At 38.4% G+C, this 21,788-nt stretch overlaps 2 protein-coding genes across 4 annotated transcripts; both read left to right on the forward strand.

The window, feature by feature from the left end:
- The first annotated feature begins 237 nt into the window (after positions 1 to 237).
- On the forward strand, positions 238 to 4,420 carry LOC145497586 (uncharacterized). Its single transcript, XM_081477404.1, has 5 exons — positions 238 to 590; positions 914 to 986; positions 1,156 to 1,217; positions 2,101 to 2,173; positions 3,659 to 4,420. Exons 1-5 carry the CDS (start codon positions 534 to 536, stop codon positions 4,039 to 4,041), a joined length of 648 nt encoding a protein of 215 aa, XP_081333530.1. The 5' UTR covers positions 238 to 533; the 3' UTR covers positions 4,042 to 4,420.
- Positions 4,421 to 10,062: 5,642 nt separating this feature from the next.
- Positions 10,063 to 21,454, forward strand: LOC145496644 (uncharacterized). Of its 3 annotated transcripts, XM_081476354.1 has the most exons (10): positions 10,063 to 10,375; positions 10,837 to 12,127; positions 12,503 to 12,721; positions 13,151 to 13,308; positions 14,758 to 14,855; positions 16,960 to 17,024; positions 17,717 to 17,803; positions 18,267 to 18,410; positions 19,044 to 19,187; positions 20,553 to 21,454. In XM_081476354.1, exons 3-10 carry the CDS (start codon positions 12,505 to 12,507, stop codon positions 20,627 to 20,629), a joined length of 990 nt encoding a protein of 329 aa, XP_081332480.1. In that variant the 5' UTR covers positions 10,063 to 10,375; positions 10,837 to 12,127; positions 12,503 to 12,504; the 3' UTR covers positions 20,630 to 21,454. The 3 variants fall into 3 exon arrangements, with proteins under 3 accessions (XP_081332480.1, XP_081332479.1, XP_081332478.1); XM_081476353.1 differs by having other exon boundaries at positions 10,063 to 12,127; XM_081476352.1 differs by lacking the exon at positions 10,837 to 12,127 and having other exon boundaries at positions 10,063 to 10,247.
- The last annotated feature ends 334 nt before the right edge of the window (positions 21,455 to 21,788 follow it).

The following is a 21,788-nucleotide window of genomic DNA, read 5'->3' on the forward strand; positions in this document are numbered from 1 at the left end:
ATGTCTATAGTAACTACAATCGGGAGAAGGCTGCTGATTATAGAGTTTTAATAAGAGTTCGTTTTCTAGGTTTATTTTAAAAGCGTTCAGATGATTAGTTATATAATTCGAAACTGCCGACTAAAACTGAGCCGAGAACGCTTCAAACAGGCAAAATTATGACTCTAACTTTAACCGAGACTCTTTTGTTTGGTGAAACTACGTATGCCGTCTCTAGGCAACTTAACTGGGGCGGACGAAGCTGAAGTTTCGCGTTTTTGTACTGATAATTAACTTCTGAATTCAAATCAAATTCTGAATTATTTGCTTGATTTTCGAGAACAAATCGTGTTTTCAATAAAATAACATTTATTCTGAGGTTGAAGAATGAGTTTCAGCAATCCTATATATGAGTATAAATCACCCTTTTGTGTTGTTTAGTACGGTCAAAATGTCGCACATACATACTAGCATTTTATGTTGCCAGTAGAAGTAACTGAAACAAACCTGAACTGCACTTTTATTTCACAAGCCAATCTTGACTGCTCTTCGTAATGAACTACTGCAGCAAACCTTCGTATAACTACAGAGAAAGAACGGCTGAGGAACAGGTATGAACAATTATGGTATACGAGGCATCAGTTATGTTACTTGTTTGTGGCCAGGAGGCGCTGTGGCCTCATGGTTAGCGCGCAGACCTACGGAGCCGTCTGGATTCAGACAGGCGTTGATCGACATCATTAGCGTGTGCTTTAGGGCAAAACGACATCTTGTTACGAATAAGCATTCTATCTAGGGGGAGTATCTAGCGTGGGGGGGGGGGGGTAGGGTTCTATCAAGGGGGTTGGTACATGATTATTATGATAGGCCCATTCCTTGCCGGGTCAAAAAATTGACGGCATTTCAGTAGTTTCCTGCTTTTATTTTTTCTCAGATATTGCCTCGTCTATTTACTCCTAACAAGGCTCGTCGAATCTATGGTTGGCTTAGATCTGGGCAATATGACGGTATGTAAAGAGAATTCAAACCTGAACTGTACCGAGCTCTGGGATTCTGCTTACAACCTGCTCTGGGATTCTCCTTACAACCTGAAACCGGATCCAGTTTTTTCCTTTGAAGTTTGCGGCATATTGTTAACGAAAATTTATAATTTTCAATATCATTCTTTTCTGGCAGAGAAACTGGCTGTTCTTAAACAATTTTGGATTAAAGAAGAAGAGAGACGAGCAACAGACAAGGTGAAATTAGGGCAGGGATTGGAAATTTATCGGCGATAAATATAAAAAAAAATGATAAGCATTTCGCGTTAAGTTGAATGTGGTTTATGTGCAGTCGAACCCCTATTAAGCGGCCACCTATTAAGCGGCCACTCCTATTAGGCGGCCAGTAATGAAAGTCCCGATGATGTTTTTTCTATTGTTTTTACCTCTATTAAGCGACCAGCCCCTTTTAAGCCGCCACTATCCATTATCCACTATCCGCGAGGGTGGCAGTTTAATATAGGGGGTTGAGTGAACTGTACATAAATACATACTTTATTAATTTTGGTAAAGTATGGGTTTGAAACGGAGGCAGCCAAAGGGCTGATGTGGCCGTACTACAATAAATAACTTATAAACTAAAAAAATACAAACGCGAAAGTGTAAGAGTATAAAATACATACAGATTGAAAGGAGTAGTGATTTAAAGGAATAGCGCGAGTGGCATGCGTGCCGGCTAAGCTACAAGATTCTCGGCAAAAAAATAATTAATATAACAATTAAAAAAGATGGATAGTTCGGGTCTTGGGTCTACACCTTCCTTCGGTTTCTGGGACTAAGCAAGATGGAACCAGCAAAAGCTTATGGAAATGCTTTCTTTCATAAGAATTATATAGTCGACTGCAGCCGCCAGACTGCCCATGACTTCATTCTGGGAACTATGAATTCATATACCTTGTAGCTGTGAAAAAATAGAAATAGCATCAACTGAAAAGTCGGAAAAAAAATCCGAGTTCCAGATGGGATTTCAACCCACGACCCTCCGTGATCTAGCCGGACGCTCTAACCACGGAGCTACTGGAGACTCTATGGGGAGCATTGCTTTAATAAAGTGAATATACATTCTTTCGTGCTATTGTAGGTTCTGAAGGAAAGCTTTCATCCTCAAGCAGCGCCGAGAGTTCGGACGTGGCTTAACGAAGCCGGAGAGGAAGGTTGATGGCTATTATATATAGTGTTGTTTATTTAGGTTTGTTTTTCTCTGTAGTAAAAAAAAAGTTGAATGGCGCTTCGTCTGCTTCGTGTTCACAAATATTCCTGAAATTTCCTTTGTCATTTGCGGAGTGAATGTTTACTGAGCGGCTTTCGCAAAGTAACCTTAGGAGGGCCTATTTTCTTTCTGATTATGCATAAGAAAATAAAAAAAAACGTCTCAGGTGCATTGTTAATTAACGAAGAAATGGTACTTGTTTATTACGTCATTAAGTTAGCGTTCGCGCTCGTGCGAAATTAAGTGACGATGAACAATTATCACGTCTTAGCGCAACTATGAAATGCCGCCTACATAAGGAGCTCAAAAGTACACAATGTACAAAACTCGTAAGGAGAAGTTGCTCCCTTCACCCTTCAAACTTCGGCTAAACGCCTCTTATCTACCATCTTTTCGTCCGCTAATCGATGATGAAGGTTTGTAACCTTAAGTGTATTTTCAGAAATGTTCTGCAAGTGTTTCTCATGTTAATTAAGGTTTCTTGTTACTAAAGCGTGCGCCAAAGCCGTTGGAAAGGGGACGGCTTAAAATACTTAATTAAAATAATATTATTAACTCAGTGGCCAGTGACGCAACGTTTCGAAGGGATTATACGATGATTTTTCAACGTACTTTACTTAAGGACGGTGCCTACTAAATACTAAGGTTTTTGCGCCAGGGTAGGACCAGGCGGAAAAAGTAAATCTTTACAAGAGCTACTGGAATCCACAAAGAAAAATTGGGATAGCCACGGATTTTTTCGAGATAATTACCCTTCAATCTCTTTCTACCCTTCAATCTCTCTTAATTAATGTAATTTTTGTATTCATAGGTACTTTCACATTCTTCTGAACATTTTTTTTATCGTTACCTCTGGCTATGTAAATTACAGGCACGATTTTTTCTATTAATTTTCTCTTTATTTCTCGGATCAATTGAAACCAACAGAATGCGATGATTCGCCACGTTATTTTATAACATCTACGGCAAAACTACTTGAAAAATCAATCGAAGCGTCATAAAATCAAAAATTTTAAGTAAAATTTAACCGGCATGATCTCACTCTATTATAGAACATAAATTGTTCAGGGTCAGATTTAGAGGATGGATGGGGGGTGGGGAAGGGTGGATTGGGTGGCTAGCCACACCCCTTTTGCAGAGGAAACTGAAACAAATTTTTCACAAAAGACTGTGAAAATTATGACAGAAATAGAGGCAAACACTCTGGACAGGCACCTCATTGTAATTTCTATTTTGTGGTTTTGCTGATACTTCTGGTGTAGCAGTTTCAATTTGGATCCAATTTTCAAATTGCAACATTTTGGGGGCATGCCCCATTGGTTCTACAACCCCAAGGTACTAGCCACCCCCTTTGAAAAATCCTGCATCTGCCCCTGATTATTTAGTCATCTAAGTTTACAGCTACGTTATTTCAATGTTTCTCTCTTAGAGAAAAAAGCCATCATGAAATTATTCCGGACCATAGCCAGCCAACCTACACCAGAGAAAATATCCACAACGCGGATGACGCCAGCTGTCCCAGCAATGAATTCTGCTGCCGTGAAAGCTAAAGAAGTCAAATGGGATGACGGACACTCGCGTTTTCCCGCGGTCACCAGAGGTCGTAAACACGGGGACCTCATTTGCGTGGCACAGATGAGGACGGAGTTTGATATTGCCCCCGATTGGCGAACCCCTATGCGTAGCGTGGTTCCTATGACCCAGATCACTCGTTACGCTCTGACCAAGGGGAGGTTACCAAGGCTGTCTAAGCACGTGTGTTTACGTGGTCAGCGGGAGTTTGTTATTCATCCGGAATGGATCATTCATTAAATGTTGAAAAACGCTCAATAAACTAGTTAATTTGTTGTGGGTTTTTTTTTTTTCTTTCTTTTTTTTTTATGCGGCGTGTTCGAATTCAGCTAAAAATATACCTTATTCCTAATCTACTACTACTATCCTAAACCTGTTGTCTTTGCTTGGCTCTACATTTTTGAGAGTACACAACCAGTGTAATCAGTGAAATCAGTTTGACACCGTCAAAATAAATCAATATAAAGCCCCGGGGGGAAGGACTTCCATGTCAAAAGGACGAGGGTGCACGTCAGAAATTTTGAAAAGAACCTCTAAGAGCTACCAAGGTCCTGTTTCGTGGGCGTGGGTTGAATATTTTCTGACTCCTAAGAGGTACCAATTCTAAAACAACAGAGTAACTGACACCTTCGGTATTTTTAATAATGATAAAGACGATTGCTTTAAATACCTTCTACTCGTAAAGTTGATCTTCAAATGTCTCCTGTCATATATTTTATATATATCGCGAAAGCTTCCGCTGTGGATCTTTAAAGGCTGAGCACCCTAAGAGGCACCAAAACCGCGCTTTTAACCACTAAAGTACGATGAGCCGACCCGTCCTCAGTTTTTATATGAGAGTCTCCTCCCGGGTGTAAAGAACACTGCTGTAACAAACATGAGACATGGACTGCGCATGGCTTGAAGAACGTTTGAACTTAACTTGACGTTTTGGTATGCCACAACATGGGTCAGTACTTTTTATATTCCTTAAATTGAAATGGCCAAAGAACAAGAATGTTTAAAGTGAGTCAAACTCCATCAAACTTGAACAATATTAAGATCCCTTTATGTGCAGAATTGTGTGGGGACATTATAAATTCCTTGTAATGTTAGTGGTGTCTCTAATTTTTAGACTGTTTTGTAAGAAATAGAAAACGTGTACCGTGTTTCTATCGAGTTTTAGTATAAATTTTTTAGCGTTCTATCACGAATGCCGTTCGCTGATTGGCTACGCTACTCACTATCTATTCTGTAATAGATAGTGAGTAGCGTAGCAGTGTGCCCTTGTTAACAAGATGGCAGCCGCTTCGTTGCTTTTTCGACGTGTCTGTGAACAACATTCAGATAAAGTTTTGAAAGACTAGAAGGTTTATACGAAAACAATTAGACTATTCGCTCTCGATTTCTATGATTGATTGATTGATTTTGCTTGAAAATGCTCGAAAGTGTCTTTGCTTTTTATGTGGCCATGATTTTACCTGTATAACGCGGCGACTCTGTCAATTTGAAGTTTAGTGCTCATAACTAACGAATAGAAACACAATTACCTAAAACACCGTGAGCTAGCCCCTTTAACATGCACAAAAAGAAACTTTCAAAATGGGGAAAACTCTCTAAATGCTAGATGTCCGCGGTAAAATAAAATTCTTACATCAAAGAAGTAATAATACATTCTATTATTTATAAGAATATTGTTTTTCCGGTCCAGGTTGAATATTATATTTCTGCCGATTTAAGGCTAACGTAAATATATTCTTGTGAATATCCTTCGATTATAGCGTACACTTGTTAAGCCTGATATGACGCACATAAATTCTTATCGAAATGTTGTTAGCATCGAACATACGGCTAGTGATGGTTTTGTTTTGTTTTTTGGCTAGTTTTACCGTTTAGAGAAAGGAAGAATTTTATAAGGTTTGGTTTAACATGGGGCCGCTTAATAGAGGTTCAACTGCAGTTGGATTCTCATCTGCGATCTGTTCGGGGAAAATAATGAGATGTCCAAAAGCTGGAACTGACAAAAACTTAACAACAGCCAGTGGACTATTTCATCACAATAACTTCTTTTTTGACCGAAAAGACGGCTTTATATTCTTGTAAGTTTCTTTAGCTTTTGTTTATCTAATCAAGTTAGATTATTCAATGCCTTCATTTTGGCGTTGTAAAAATACGGACAAGGGTGAAGAGGAGATTACATTTAGTGAACAACTTTTAACTGCGATGCAATCTAGTCAATATAATTGATTAGTGGCGGATCCAGACCGTGTGCTAAAGGGGAGGGGGGTGCTTGCCCTGCCGGCTTTTCTTCTTTCTGCGATATTTTTTCACTCAAATAAGGGGGACGGCCCCCTAGGCCCCTCCCCTAAATCCACCACTGTTGATCGACTTTGTAGTTATCCTTCTGACGAACAAATGATCGAACAACAGTTTCGATGTTTTCTAAAAGATTAAATTAATGCGTAATTTCAATTTTATGACTGGTTAATGTAGAAACGAAGAATCATCTAGATTCGGTTCAGTTTTCAAGAAGCTTTACCTAAAATGGCACGCTTGCCGGACCCAAATGAATAATTGCTAGCGAATCGGAAACTGTTTATTTTATTACGTAGTGAATAACTGGAATAATACGCACCAAGATGTCGGAAAACTGCCGCAGCAGCAGCCGAATGATCTGAGGAGGTTGCCACTCACATCATGGGCATGGCTTCTTCTGCAACTGAGTTCCTGTGCCTCATGGATTCGCCGTTCCCAATACCTTCGGTCATTTCCGCGTAGCTGGTGAAAGACGCCAACACAGCATAGTGTTAAAAATTCTACCAAGTCACGACGGTTTTATTGAGTATTTTATTTCTTTCCAAGGTTTTTTGAGGTTAGGGGTGGCGAGGAAAAGCTTATTTTATATTAAATATAAGTCAGCTATGGAACTTATATAAAAGAAGTACTGTAGAGAGGAATAATTAACTGACGTGGTATTGTTCAGTATCATATGGTTGGCGTTCATAGCCGGTAGACCGGTTGTGGAAAGTAATCAGGCAATTACTTTGGTTTTGGTTTTGGTTTTACTACAGTTTGAAATTGGTTGAGTAGTCTAATTGGTAACTAATTTGTTTGGTCTTATAGTTAATGCTTTATTTATAGAGAGAGAGATAATTCGAAACCACTGCGTTTTCTTATCAGAACTGTAACAGTAAGCAGGCCGGAGGACCGCAAAATTCCAAACTTTTCAATAACGAATCCAGTTCAAAGTTCGTTATCACATTGCAGGGTGTTTTTGTCGAAAAAGAAAAACTTACACCTCGAATACAATCACCATAATTACGGCATAGCACATACCGTATAAAATGATTATTCAAAATTGCACCTTCACAAAAGTATAGTAGCATAATTATGCAAAGTATTATTTGGTCTAAGAAAAGATAAAACGACAAGTAAACAAACAACTTAAGACCACCGATAACGTTCAAATCGACAAAAATGACAGTCGTAACGAGTTTGTCCATAAAACTCCACCAACTCTAAAACTTCACAACTGTGATTTGGAGGCTATTAACTGTTTACCTAAACAGCAATAATTCAAACAAGTGAAGGCGCTACCTGAATAACAAGTCAAGTGCTTTTGAGTCAAAAAAGGAGAGAAACGAAACTAACTCATATTAACGAAAATATTCTTTATGGAGCAATGTATATCTCGCCTTTTGTGCTTTCCTCGTGGCTTCCTTGAGTGGATAGCGTTGCCGTCGTCTTGCAATAAGGTTATGGACTGCGGAATATCCAGGAAGCTAGAAAATTCTGTATCCCGGTGATTTGTTCTCTTAGGGAAGATGTTGCAGATTTGCAACATTATTTGGGGTGAGGGGTGAGGGGTGAAGGGTGAGGGATGAGAGGTGACGGGTGAGGGGTGAGGGGTGAGGGGTGAGGGGTGAGGGGTGAGGGGTGAGGGGTGAGGGGTGAGGGGCGAGAGGCGAGGAGCGAGGAGCGAGGAGCGAGGAGCGAGGAGGGAGGAGCGAGGAGGGAGGAGGGAGGAGGGAGGAGTGAGGAGTGAGGAGTGAGGAGTGAGGAGTGAAGAGTAAAGAGTAAAGAGAGAACGATTGCTTTATCTCGAATTTAACAAACCCGATAAACAAAATGTTTATGAGATTAATTTATTGAAAAGATTCATTTTTTCTCAGTCTCAAAATAACTGTTGACACTCTGATTGATGTCAGGAATGAAACATCACTTCTTAAAATCAGTTAAAATAATCACATAACCTTGCTTTCCGATGCGAACGTTCCAGTCCGTTTCAGAGCACAGCAGCAAGCAAAGTATAGCTCACAACAGCTCACGGCCAACTGTATCGCAACTATAAGGTGTCTCCGACACTATATCAAATCACCAACCATGGAGGACACAAATTTCCACCGTCAATAACGCTTCTTTCATTCCAAACTCGAATCGAATGGCCTCCAGTGTTGACCGCAACCGCAAGTTTTCGGAGCGTATTTTTCAACTCCTACAATATTCAAGGCAAGCGTCCAAGCTATTCGGCTCACAGGGCTGCTCTAATGACAGAAAATGATATTACTTTCCAGCATTTTCTTTAAGATTTGTAGATTTCACAGTTCAATTCTGCTTTCGCTGTAAGTTTTTATTCTGCGAGTAGCGACGCTCGATGCAAGTTGACAGTGGCGTGATTTTCTTGGACCAACCACAATTCTTTTGCTACGCATAGAAACCAGTGAGATTTAATAGACAATAGATTATGTCAAATGGCTTCTTTTGTGTTCGTCAAAGTGGGCAAAGGCCGGCTTTCCAGTTATGTTGAAAGATTTTGAAATAAAAAAGCTTTTTCTGTAGTAGTTTGTTTCCTTATAGATTCCATTCCATGTTCCACGAGGTTGCAGTGACACACTCGGCTATCGCCTCGTGTGCCACTTTTTTGTTCTTACCACATTTTGACGTCATCTGTGATCTATTACTGAACAGACGCACGGCAACATGGAATCTTTTTGTTAAATAGAAATCTCGAGCTCATAATATAATTGTTTAAGGGGGTATGGTACCCTAAAATATGTCGATGCTCATGAAAAATTCAATTTCTTGGAAATACAAGACGTAAGACCCTTGAGGACTTGTCAAAAAAATTTTGAAACGATCTTGCAGAATTTCCTTCCAGATGAGTGTGAAATTTGAGGAAAGTACACAGTGGTATAAGTTTTTGCACGTGGCAACGACCATAGCAACGACTGTCTACTATAAGAACGTGACCAAAAATATAGATTATTTTTAACTCATATGAACGAAACAATTTAGAAAAAACTTTTAAGACATGCACAACTCGATTGGTATAATTATTTGTGAAAAGCTTTGCCTCAAATTGCCATCACAGGCTCATTCATTTCCCTTATGACAAGGAATATTTCCCACAACTGCGGTAACTTTTTACAAAATAGAACAACCATTGCACCCCGGCCCCCGAGATCCAATTTGCACCTCCCCCTCCCACTATTTGTGGCTGTTAAAGGCTTAATACTTCGTGTAAGAAACTTAAAGTGCATTTTTCTCACAAGTTTACTTTTGTACCGACTGACTTCGGGCCAACATTTCTACTTTGCAAGGTTTTTAAGTAGAATTTCTGAAACTTCTGAAAAATCGTAACACTTTAAGGTCTGTCATGTGACATGAGATGATTTGTCCACTGGGTGTGGTAAAAAATAAGGTTATTTCCAAATAAAGCTGTAAAAAGCACTGAAAATAAGAGTTAACTGTCAAAACTTAGGTGCATATCCCAGAACAAAGCAGAAAATTACATGATATGCTTATTTGACAGTCAATTCTTGTTTTGTAAAAGAGCAGGAAATGTTGGCGTCAATACTATAAAACACTACTTCAAAAGGCTGTGGCTGGTTTCCATAACAGCCATTTTGAGTAAAACTCTAGAAATTTAATTTCTCTTCTTGAGTGCAATAGCACACAATTGATCTTTCTTCACCATATTTAAACGAACTTTTTGGTCCATATTGAGGGTAATTATTGAGGGTACCATACCACCTTAATAGAAACACGATTTTTAACCAATAAGCGCGCGTATTTTCTTAAGACTGTTTTCTAAATTATTATAAAGTATGGCTCTCCGCAGAAAACTACAGTGAATTAAATCCCCATTTGTTGAACCTCCCGATGTACTTTTAGAAGCAATATCCGATTCGGGCGTTTGTAGACAGAAATTCGCTACGCAAGGTGTCAGGGGACATTTCGAGCATTCAGAAATGAGGTAGAAACCAGTCAAGTCCCAGTTCCTGGCGGTTCAGTTAATTTGCGTGACTGTTTCCTCTAACAAGTTGTTGTAGTTCTACCCTGCACACCATGCATCGCTGAAAGGGAATATTACAAGTTCTTCTAACTCACTGCACATATAAGTACATCAGTGTTTGCAAGAGTGTGATAAAGCTTTTTTGTGAAAGATTTTATGATCAAAAAACAAGGTAAGAATTACCGGCTTGCAGCTGGCTAAAATTAATTAAGCTCTCCTATGGCCGGCTGTACGCAGCTGTACGAGCTGTCAAATGCACCAACTTTTGTTGTGTACTCAGTCTTTGCGTTGAAGCTCTAGGTACTTGTTCGCAGGTGTTATATCTCATGTGCTTGCTATGTCTTTAAATTTAGTTCGATGAAGCCGAAAAGCTTGAAATTTTCATTATTCATTGGGCCGGATTTGGAATTAAACAAAATCCACAAAAAGTGAACTTGTAAACAATTTTAACTATTTCAAGTAATATTTTCAGGGAAAGATTTTGCTGTTCTGTACTCTTGGGAGAAAACGTATGTATCCAAAGTTCCATTTCGTAGCAGAGAAATAGATGTACCAGTTCTGCTTACTTGTCCTCAAATCTTAATTAGGTGTGGTATTTGGGGCACACAATCTAAATAAACCATTTGAGGCTGAGACACACTGGGCATGAAGTCACCGCGACAAGCCACGGGGACAGTTGCCACAACAATTCACCTGGTGTGAGATGGTAAAATTTTGTGAAAATCTTTGTTGCTACGACAGAATTTTGTCGCTACAATCAGTCGCACGAATTCAAACTGGTTTGAATTCATGCAACTTACTGCAGTGACAAAATGAGTGAAAGCAGCATTGTCGCAATGTGTGTACACTTCTGTGACACGTCTCTGCGACGAAATATAAATTAACCAATAAGAGAGCATCATTCAGTTTCCCACGATCCCTCCTTAGCCTGTTCAAAATGGCGACTGAACATGTGGATGGACAACAATTTGAGCAATCCGAGGACTCATCACCTTCAACATGGAATGTAACCACAAAAAAAATGGTAATCCAGTTCTATAAAGACAAAAGACTCCTGGGCCAGGTTGTTCAAAGCCTGATTAAGCTAACTGAGGTTAAGCGAGAATTTTGATTTGAGTTTTGTAACTTTGCGGTAAGATTTTCTGTTTTTATTGTTTGGCCTTCTGTTTTGACTTTGAATAATCTCAAAATACACAAAACATAAGCAGTGAAAAACATTTGTATGCAAGAAAAAAATTGTACTTCAGTTAACTTTTAATCCTGGGTTAGCGTTAACCGCCTTCCGAACAACCCGGCCCAGTGGGATAAAAGTCACAAAGACTACAGGAGAAAGACACTCCAAAAGAGGATGCTGATCCACTTGGTTTCAAAGAAGTGTTGGCATAATCTGTGCACCAATCAGCTTGTGTATATTCTTCATTATCTAACAGCATCATTAACAGAATTAAAAGCTTCTTTTTCTTTGGCCTTTGCTGCATGTAGGTCCACCATGTTGAATTAAAAAACTAGTTCAAAAAAATCACTGTGGCGCTTGTGCAGAATCGAGCACCAGTTGTCGCAGCGACTTGAGTTGGAAGCAGTACACATAGAGGGACTTGTAGCAGAGACCTGTCGCAGTGACTTGTCACCTAGTGTGTCTCAGCCTTTACAGTGAGGTTCACTAGCTAAGGGTTGTAAAATCATCATCAATAGTCGGTAAATTTCATCTGGTACTGCTGCTTTAGATCATTTAAATTTAAAAACTTGTATTTATAGGAAAGTTAACTGCCACAAAGCTTCATGACTTTTGGATACCCTATGCTTTGAAACAGCATGGAACATATCTTTAAAAAAATACACTCATGAGTTTTTCAACACCATTGTCTTGACAGCACCTGCATGTATTTTCACAAGGCCATTAAGGCACACTTCACAGACTGACAAACTCAACACAAGCACATGCAGTGCAAACCTAGTAGTGGCAATAATTTTTAACAGATCCCAGCAAGCCAAAGGATAATTAGCTTCCAGCCAGCAGAGAGCACCCTTGTGGAAACATATTTTGCATACAGGGTATGCCACTTTTGTTAATTTGCCCCTGGACTTTGATCTGTGTTTTCAGTGAACACATGTTAAGTCTTAATAGCTTTGCAATCTTTGTGCAGGTTTGTATAATTAAGCAATAACTTCATGTCCTCAGACCTGTTATTGTGTTTTTGATTTCCTTCACAAAACAGGAAGTCCCTTCTGATATGCCCACACAACCATAGTGGTGATACTGTTGTGGGTTGTGGTGGAAAGTTTAGAAATTAAAGTATAAATGGAAGACATTTGGGGAAAGCATGCAGATCCACTTTATTTATGCATACATGTAGTCTGGCCAGATTTTATATACTGTCCTACACTAAATAAATGTTACAGTTCTTGTACCTTTTTCTTATCTTTCAGTGATGAAGCCACAAGAACAGCTTGCCAGTTTTGTCTTCATAATCCTATTGGCATGGGTGGAGTGTGCAGATGTGTCATCCTGTGCAAGCATGAAATCTTGGTTTCCAGGAACATCTCCCCTGACCTTTGCAGACAATTTACCTTATGAGTTAAGTGTCACTGGATATGTCCCTGACGGTGAATCAATACCTAGATACACTCCACAAAGTTCTCACATAGGTAAGGTGGAGAATAATTAACAATGAAAATTATTAATATATGATTTCACCTATTAACTCTTTTGACCACTAAATGTTTTAAGTTTATCGTGTTAAACTGCCAGTGTTTGAATTTAGACTTGGAACTTGGGAAATTTGTCTTTGTGTCACATGATAGATGAGGAAATGATATTAAGGGCTCCCAGAGAGAATGTTGTTCATTGTTATTTCTCTATAGCCTTGCTTTTAATTGAGAACCCTCTCAAGCACTTAATACTTAACCCAAAATTTATTACTAGGACTAAGGAGAGGCACTGTAGACTCTAATCAAATTGACTGTTAGTGACCTGAGTTTAGTTATATAGTATAATACATGCACTGACTCACAGTACACAGTTACTATCAATGTTAACTTTGAAGAACCCTGTATGACTTGGAATTTGTTTTTCAGTTTACCTGAATGGCTCTTTGACTGCAGACCAAAAGATGAGAAGATTTATTGGTTTTATTGTATATGCTGAGAACTCTGTAAAAAGTTATACCAATGGTCGCTTTGTTCCAGAAGATTTTCCAGCAGGAATCGAGGGAGTTGATTGCAACAATCTTCAAGTTAGTTAAGTCAGAGTACTTGATATAGTTGGTGCAGTGAACAAAGGAAAATAATAAATGTGAGGTGTCCTGTTTATTGAGTGCTATTTAATGACACAATTTATTAAATGAATACATTGGTGTAAAATTTACTGAACTTCTACACAAGACAACTTTTTAATTTCACTTCATTGAACATGTTTGAGTGAAAATTCTAGTACATTGACTGTGAATGTAACATTTTGAGGTATTAAGTGCTTCTGTCCTGTTCTGGCAACCTTTTGTTGCAAATATAAGCTTAGAGGATAATAGACCTTTTTAGCTTGGGCAGTTTGTTGCCCCATTTCAGGTCATGTGATGTCTACTCTTGAGAATTCTTGCTTTCAAATTTTCAAATAGATGCGTGTACATAATTTAATGATTGAATAATTCTTAGAAAGATAAAAAACCGTTCTCTAGAGAATATCATGTAGTCTGTAATGGGAAAACAAACTGCCCAAGCTAAACAAGTTTTTACCACAATTGCTGCTAATCTCTCGATCTGATTGGCTAATTTGCCATTGTCAATAAGAGTCCTTAACACGCTGCTTGGGTAAATGTGTCGCGCAATGCCTTTTTCAGCTCGTGCTCTGAAAAAAACATTTTCTTTGATGTCGATATTGTCGTAGAAAACAAATCAAAATGTGGTTTAGCGTGGTCCATACTCTTATCGACAAAGAGTACACGTCATTGCTCTTTTCCCAAACATTTTTTTCTTTTTGTTTCTGCATGTTGAACAAGTTTGCAAAAGTTTTTGAAAGGAAAGTCTGACGCGTACAAGTGGCTCATTTGCATAATGCAGCGTCTGCACTTTCAAGTCCGAGTCGGTGTTTTCAGTTGTCAATTGTCAACAAATCTTGACAAAGATTTCTTTCGTTATCTTTGATATTGTGGTAAAAAACAAATCGAGTGTGGTTTAGCGTGGTCTGTACTCTTATCAATAACAAGTACGTGTCATCACATGTACAGTGGTAAAAATTTGTTGTGGACTCACTCAGCTGTGCCTTTTGGGTCCACAACATTTTGACCACTGCGATGATGTGTACTCATTGTTGATAAGAGTACAGACCATGCTATACCACATTCAATTTGTTAACTATTCCAGTTTGCTTAAGATGAATGCCAAAAACTTCTCTGTTGCCAGCAGTCATGCATAGTAATTAGTCTGATGGATAAAACTTTACAAGACTCAAATTCAATAATGGTGTCTGCAGTCAAATGTGTGGTACATTTAAGTGGGTTTGAAATCTGCTGTTTTAATAAATTAATTGTACTTAGCATTGGGTCAGATTGAAAAATGTAATTTGATATATTTTAATTAAAACAAATTGCAAAATTGAGTAATTAATTTCAAGGGTGTTTTTTCAAAGGGAGTCGGCACCATTTAACTTTGTCAAGCTGCTTGTGTTTATCATTTTGATGTCTCCACAGTTGGTGCAAAACTCCACATCAGATGGAAACTGGACAAGTTTGAAACTGATATGGAAGCCACCAAAAGATGGTTACTATGCTGGCAATATCACATTTAGGTAAATATAGAATTGGTTCATGCTTAGCATGCATATTTCAAATTATGGACGCGCTCGGGAAGTTTGGAGAGCATGAAAGAAGCTAAGAGTTGCTCAAGGTAATAGGCGAGAGCAACTCTAGCTTCTTGAATGTTCTCCATTAGCTTCCCAAGTGCATCCATAACTCGATATACATGTATGCACAGCTAAAAGCATGAACCAATTCTTTTATAACATGGCGACAACAACTTGGGCACTAAAACATGTTTTATTTGTGATTGACTTCAAAGTTCTCACAGTGCAATGTGGAGGAAAACAAAGGTCATTAGGATCCTAACACGCTACAATAAGTTGAGCAATGGTTGGATGAAAACACTTAACCTGGTTTCTAAAATTGTCAACAAAAAATATGCTTCTTAAAATTGATTAATTAAAATTAAGATAAAAATGTAGGCAAACAAAGTCAAAATACTCAGGTTTAAGTAAACATTTTATCTTGCTGAAAAGTCAAAGGCTCAAATTATGTAGAGTTTGGATTGTTTGGAATAATCTTCACTTTGCCAAAACTTAAACAAAAGGAACTTGCCATAAACTTGATGGAAATTTTGCAGGTAAATTGAAACTGCTCACCTCGTCTTATATACGCATGGCTGTGCATACATAGAGATTTTGTTCATGATGGCTCAATAGGAATTTGATAGGACTAGCACACACACTATGTTATAATAGAGTTTGGTTCATGTTTGTTCTGGTAATGGATAATATTATACTTATTTTATGACCTAAGCAAAAGAGGCTAATGGGTGCATACAAATTAATAGAAACTACTGTTATCCACTTAGTACGAGATCCTTATGGAGATGCACTTAATGCAATGAATCAATCATTTGTTAATGTGCCACTTTTTGTACTGCATAATTATGTAAACAGTTAATATGTTATTTTAGAAGATTACAGTTTTTCAAATAACCCATTCAGAAAAGCCCAGACGATGAAAAGATGTAATAATAAATTGATAACTTATGGTAGATTTCTCCAGTCAAGGTGTTTGTTTTTCATTCATTCATTCTATTTATTTGCCTTTTTTACTTAATGTACAGTATTTATAAATGTTTGTTGGCTGTTAGTTGTGAGTAATGCATATATGTTATTTGCCGGCTGGGAGGTCCATATGGTGAAAAACTGTGACCGAGGTCTTGAATGGTAATGCGTGGTCTTGTCATTGAATCGGCTTGCGCACCGTCTACTAATGATTTGCAAAAAATCTCGGCAGCGAGCGAGTAACTCAGATAGTAGACAAAGAAAGATGTATTAAAAAACAGTTTTTTTTCGAACTGCTACTCAGTTAAGTTCTCCAAAATTGTTTTTGCGGTGTGAAATTTCGTGCGAAGTTTCAAGTTTTACTACAAAAAAATTTCTGTCAGTCATTGCTTTTAAAATCACTTCGTCTCTTTTCTACCGTAAATTGAATAGCAGAAAGCAAGGAAATTCATTAAATGTATTCCACAGAATTTCTTCTAAATACAGCAACGATCAGAGAGGTAAACTCGACTGAAATTGACTCAAATTTTACGGTGAGAGAAACACAGGATTACACGCCATTACAGCGCCAAGCTACAAACAATTAAGCAAACTCTTACAACTTCAAAACACTTAATTGAATTTACTTACAGTGACTTTCGTTGCCATTTTAAAGTGAACAGAGATAAACTTGCGTTGACCAATCGTTGATGGATGTGTGAAAAAGGCGAAAGATTGACATTTACCGCTAACTTTCAAGAGCAAAATTTAGGCAGCGGGAAAAAAATCTGGCCCGTGGGCCGTATTGTTAAAAGCTGGAGTGGTCACGTGCATATGATTAGCCAATCAAATTCAAGGCTTTAGGATTCCGGCCCACTCAGATGCTTGAGAAAAAAATAAATGCATTTGTTACCTTGAAGATGTGATTATATCTTCAAATCCAAGGGGACATTTTTGCAAATACAGTCAGATGTATTACTTACATAATATAAATAAGATCAATAAAAACATAATATAAATAGCAAAGTGCACAAACTAACATATCTGCCAATATCAAAATGGTAAGTAAATATATTCTAAACTGTGCTGTGAAAATCTGTTTCAGTGCAAGTGTATTGTTACAGACAAATCCTCCAATATATTATGAAGGATTCAAAGCTCAACTTAGATGTAAGTTAATGTTTGATTCTATTTTGTTGTTTTATTAATTTTTGTTATCAATAACCCCAAACATTTTCATCTCAGAAACAGCAATTTTTATGTGGTCTTAATTAGATCAAGCAAGGTTTGCCAGCTATGTACATGAATCTTGTTTTTGGACTTCACAAGCAGACTGTTTTCTGCCCTCCACATAATGGGGCTATTGGATCTTCCTGGGCTAGACACATATACTCTTTTTCCACCTCTAGAGAAGTAGTCTTGATGGGTGACTTGGTAGCTTACAGGGTCCAGGTGTTCTGTCATTCAACAGGGTACCTGTTGGGAGAGGCCGGGGCACTTTGGCCTAATGGTTAGTGCCCAGACTTTGGATCAAGCAGTGCGGGTTCAGGCCTGGTTTGGGTTGTTGTGTTGTGCTTTTGGACAAGACATGTTACTATGAGCCTTACAATGCCCCTCCCCACCCAGCTGTATATACCTGGGTACTGGCAAATTTAATCCTGGGGGTAACCCTGTGATGGATTAGCACCCCATCCATGGGGCTAATTTTTGAATGGAAACTAGCCAGGGTTCTGGCATCTGCAGTTAGGACTTTAAGCCAATTTTGTTCAGTATGTTCTTGAACAGTGAAGTGTTCTATAACTTATAGTGCATCAGTTGTCCACGTTCTTAAGTTTAATGTCATTTACATTAAATATTTCCAGATGCATGCCCATTGAGAAAATGTGTTGCATGCCCAGGCCAGCTCTATAAATATGACAGTTATGGATGCAGGACTTGTCAGTGCTCAGGTATTGTATCAGAATATATAAAAATATAAGACAAAATGAATACAGTAAATTAAATATGGGATATTTATACTTAAAGTAAAAGTTCTAGGCTCTAATACTTATAAACTTGACCAGGTTGTTCAAAAGGCGTTTAACACTAACCTAGGATTAAAAGTGAACTGATTAAGTATTAATTTTTTAATGTAATTTTTCTGCTTATGATTTGTGTAGTTTGAGATTATTCAAGTTCAAAGCTGAAGGATAAAAAATGTAAACAGAACACCTCAGTGAAATCAAGCCTTTCACTAATCCTAGGTTAGCTTAATCAGGCTTTGAACAACCCCGCCTTGGTGCAAAAATCAACTCCAAGGAGGTGGGGTTGGGGCAAGGGTTGGGTAATGGAGGGATGGAGGGGGGGGGGGGGGGGGTTAATGTAAGCCGAGCTGTGGCAGCATTTCAGAAAATTTTTAGTGCCTGTTTGCAGATTCTTGTGATTTTGCCTGTGCCGAGATATATGCTCCGGTGTGTGGAACAGATGATAAAACATACAGCAATAAGTGTTCAATGGAACGTGAAGCTTGTGAGCAAAAGAAGGAAATTACAGTGGCCTCTGATGGGGAATGCAGTAGTGAGTAATGATCGTATTTCTAATGTGGCTCTGGGATATTCATACTTAAAGTAAAAGTTCTGGGCTCTAATACTTGCAGACTTGACCGGGTCGTTCAAAAGGCGGTTAACGCTGACCTATGATTGAATGTTAACTGAAGTATTAATTTTTTGGGTATAAAGTGTTTTTCTCTGCTTATGTTTCGTGTAGTTTGAGATTATTCAAACTCAACTGAACGACAAAAAATATAAACAGAACACCTCACTGAAATGTCACAAAACTGAAATAAAGCCTTTCACTAATCCTGGGTTAGCTTAATCAGGGTTTGAACAACCCTGCCCTGGCTTACACAACTCATTAAAAATACCATCACTTCTATGATGAAAACATTTTTTTCAACAATGGACATTCTGAGAAATTACTGGCAGGACATTTCCACTGAATATTGAAAACTATTGGTCAGGGGCAATCTTAATCAATTTTGTTAACTAAAGACTTGTAAATGCTGTAAGTTAATATTTTTTACATGACTTCCTGTTCAAAAATGATCTCCAAGGAGGTGGGGTTGTGGCAAGGGTTGGGTAATAGAGGGATTGGGGGTTAATGTAAGGAGCTGTTGCAGCATTTCATGAAAGTTTTAGTGCCTGTTTGCAGATTCTTGTGATTTTGCCTGTGCCGAGATATATGCTCCGGTGTGTGGAACAGATAATAAAACATACAGCAATAAGTGTTCGATGGAACGTGAAGCTTGTGAGCAAAAGAAGAAAATTATAGTGGCCTTTAATGGGGAATGCGATAGTGAGTAATGATCGAATCTCTAATGTGGCTCTTTTATAGACGATGTCATTTAACATAGCTTTTTTAAAATGTTGAAATTAATTCCAATAATAATTCCTCCCTCTTCCTTTAATGAAGTAGTTACATTGACCGATTACATTGACCGCAATTTTGCGTATTTTGTGTGTGGTGTTTCTCGGAAAACAGGGAAATTGTATTTGTTACGTATTTGATCTTTGTTTTTGTTCTCCCGGCACAAGTTTTGATTTTGAACGTTCCAAGGGAGCCTAAAATGCGCATATAATTCGTAGAGGGTCACCCATATTTATAAGCGATTATTTCGTTATGTCGTTATGTCGCTAGTATGAACCACTCCAGGCCTAAAACGTCCCGATTGTGTTAGAAAAAAAAAACACTTACTTAAGGTACTAGAGGTTGCATGGAAAACAACTAATGGTTACGTTGTTTAAGCGTGTGGCTGCGAGAGGTTGAAGAAATTTAGAATGTAACACGAGACCCTCCGTGATTTGGGTGAATATGACTTCGTGTGTGTGACTGTTTACAATCCTGTGTGTGGAACGGATGATAAAACGTGCAGTAACGAATGTTCAATGAAGTCTAAAGCTTGAATGGAAAAGAACAGTGTTTCAGTGGCTCATAAGGGCGAGTGCAGTGAGTAAAATCTAATACAATCACACTTCATATTGTTAACTTTTTAACATCAATTAAACTTTTAACATAATTGACCCATTATATAACATCGAGTTGTTAATTCTCCTTACTGGCTACAATACATTCTTCTAACGGCAGTTGAGAAACTTTAATGGTTCATCGAACAACATGTAACCCTGTTGTACGGCCAGAGGTATGTGATGGTGATAGCTGGTCATTGGCGTCGACTCGTTAGAACTTGTGACTTGAGAATTGGCCATTGTGTTTCTCCTGGTTTAGAAAACTGTCCAAAAATTGTCTAGCTGTCACTGGACCTCTATCCTGATAAATTTGAGATGATGAATGTCTGTTAAACAGTCGAAGAAGAGAAACCCAGGACTGGTGAAGTTGTGTCGGGAAAAAAAGCTTAAACAAACTTTGCTATCTCTCCTCCCCCTCCCTACCCCCCCCCCTTAAGCCTCCCCCTCTCTAGCACGCGAGTAAAGAGTTTGAACAGCTTGTCACGTGGTTTAAACACAACTTTCAAACTAACTGATAAGTAAATAACTAAAGAGGGACATTTGCAGTGCAACCATAGCTATGAACTTCAAAATCTTTGAACCGAGACTTTTCTCGTCTATCTTTACTCAAGAATGTTAGTAGCTTGTAACAAAAATAATAGGATGTGAACTTTGAAATGCAACCTTCACAATTTGTTTGTTTTATTTCTTTCAGATGGAGCCAGCAGACTTGGATTCCCAGGTATTTCCTTCATGTTGGCTTTCCTGGCGTTCGTGTGGTTTTCATTTTAAACTGAAAACTTGCTTTGGAGGAGAAAAAGCAAACTGTTCACTAAACCTGAGTTCTTTTAACAAACTTTTTTATTTATAATATATATTTTCTGGTCAATTCAAACGTTTCTTGGTAATTTTTTATGGAAGCAAACAAAGAAACCGTGAATGGAAACCCTATTTCTCACACACCACTGCTGGTAGCCATGTCAAGCTGACCGCTGCCGCCTGACCTTGGCTAAAACAAGTAGTATTACGCTAAAGACTGGAAATGACAAAAAAGTTCAAGGCTTGTACATTATACTGGTATTGGATAAAAACTGAAAATCTTTGGGTGGATGGGCGGGAAAGTCGGTAATGGCGGACGCAACAAAAACAACTGCCCACCCCATAGGTCACATGACCTATACCCAGGCCCCAGTGGCGTGTGAGAAAACATTTTTCACTTATTTCATTTAACTCAGCCAGTGAAAAATTACTCTTAGGTTATCTTTTCAAAAATCTCACAGAATAGTATTATACTTGGTATATCGTAGACAATTTCGAAAAGCTGGTGTATTTTACAATGCTTCAAAGTTGTTTCGAACGCGACTTAACATAAATGTATATACACATAGGAAGTTCTAACACTCAGTGAAGTAACCCTAAGACTAGTAAGTAGCAGTAGTGAGCGAGTAGTTAGTAACGGTAGCAGTAGTGAGATTTCTTCAGCGATCTCTAGCAATGCAGTGAAATATGATTTCTGTATCATGTATCGATTGGTTAATAGTTTAAATTCGGCCTACACGGGTCGCATCTGTACAATATAGAGTAGTTAGCATTACAAATGAGCAGTGAAACATGATCGGAAGCTAGTTAATAGTGTTTACCTGGCACAATATATTTGACGTAATAGTGGTGAGGTTTGTTAGTTATTCAGTTTTAATGTAAATAAACTTGACTATCGTTCTGGTGCTTGTGCTCATGGTTACGTTGAGGTGATTCCTCGAGTTCAACAAACAATCGAAAAACGCTTGTGCTGTTCTTATCATTCATTTGCGCTTTTGCGAGTGACCGAATCGGGGGTGAGGGGGGAGGGGGACGGGGTGTTAGGACCAATACGGGACTAATACGAGACTAATACGAGACTAATCCCAAATTATTACGGGACTAATACGGGACCAATACGGTCCCGCGTAAG

This window comes from Orbicella franksi, chromosome 9, assembly GCF_964199315.1.
Source record: "Orbicella franksi chromosome 9, jaOrbFran1.1, whole genome shotgun sequence".
Classification (NCBI taxonomy): Eukaryota; Metazoa; Cnidaria; class Anthozoa; order Scleractinia; family Merulinidae; genus Orbicella; species Orbicella franksi.

Excerpts from the sequence above, each read along its gene's own strand:
- LOC145497586 (XM_081477404.1), top strand. The coding sequence starts at position 534 with ATGAACTACTGCAGCAAACCTTCGTATAACTACAGAGAAAGAACGGCT. Across the intron at positions 1,218-2,100 it reads AGAGACGAGCAACAGACAAG|GTTCTGAAGGAAAGCTTTCA; the intron begins GTGAAATTAGGG and ends GTGCTATTGTAG. Across the intron at positions 2,174-3,658 it reads TAACGAAGCCGGAGAGGAAG|AGAAAAAAGCCATCATGAAA; the intron begins GTTGATGGCTAT and ends TTTCTCTCTTAG.
- LOC145496644 (XM_081476352.1), top strand. Across the intron at positions 18,411-19,043 it reads CTCTGATGGGGAATGCAGTA|ATTCTTGTGATTTTGCCTGT; the intron begins GTGAGTAATGAT and ends GCCTGTTTGCAG. Across the intron at positions 19,188-20,552 it reads CTTTAATGGGGAATGCGATA|ATGGAGCCAGCAGACTTGGA; the intron begins GTGAGTAATGAT and ends TATTTCTTTCAG.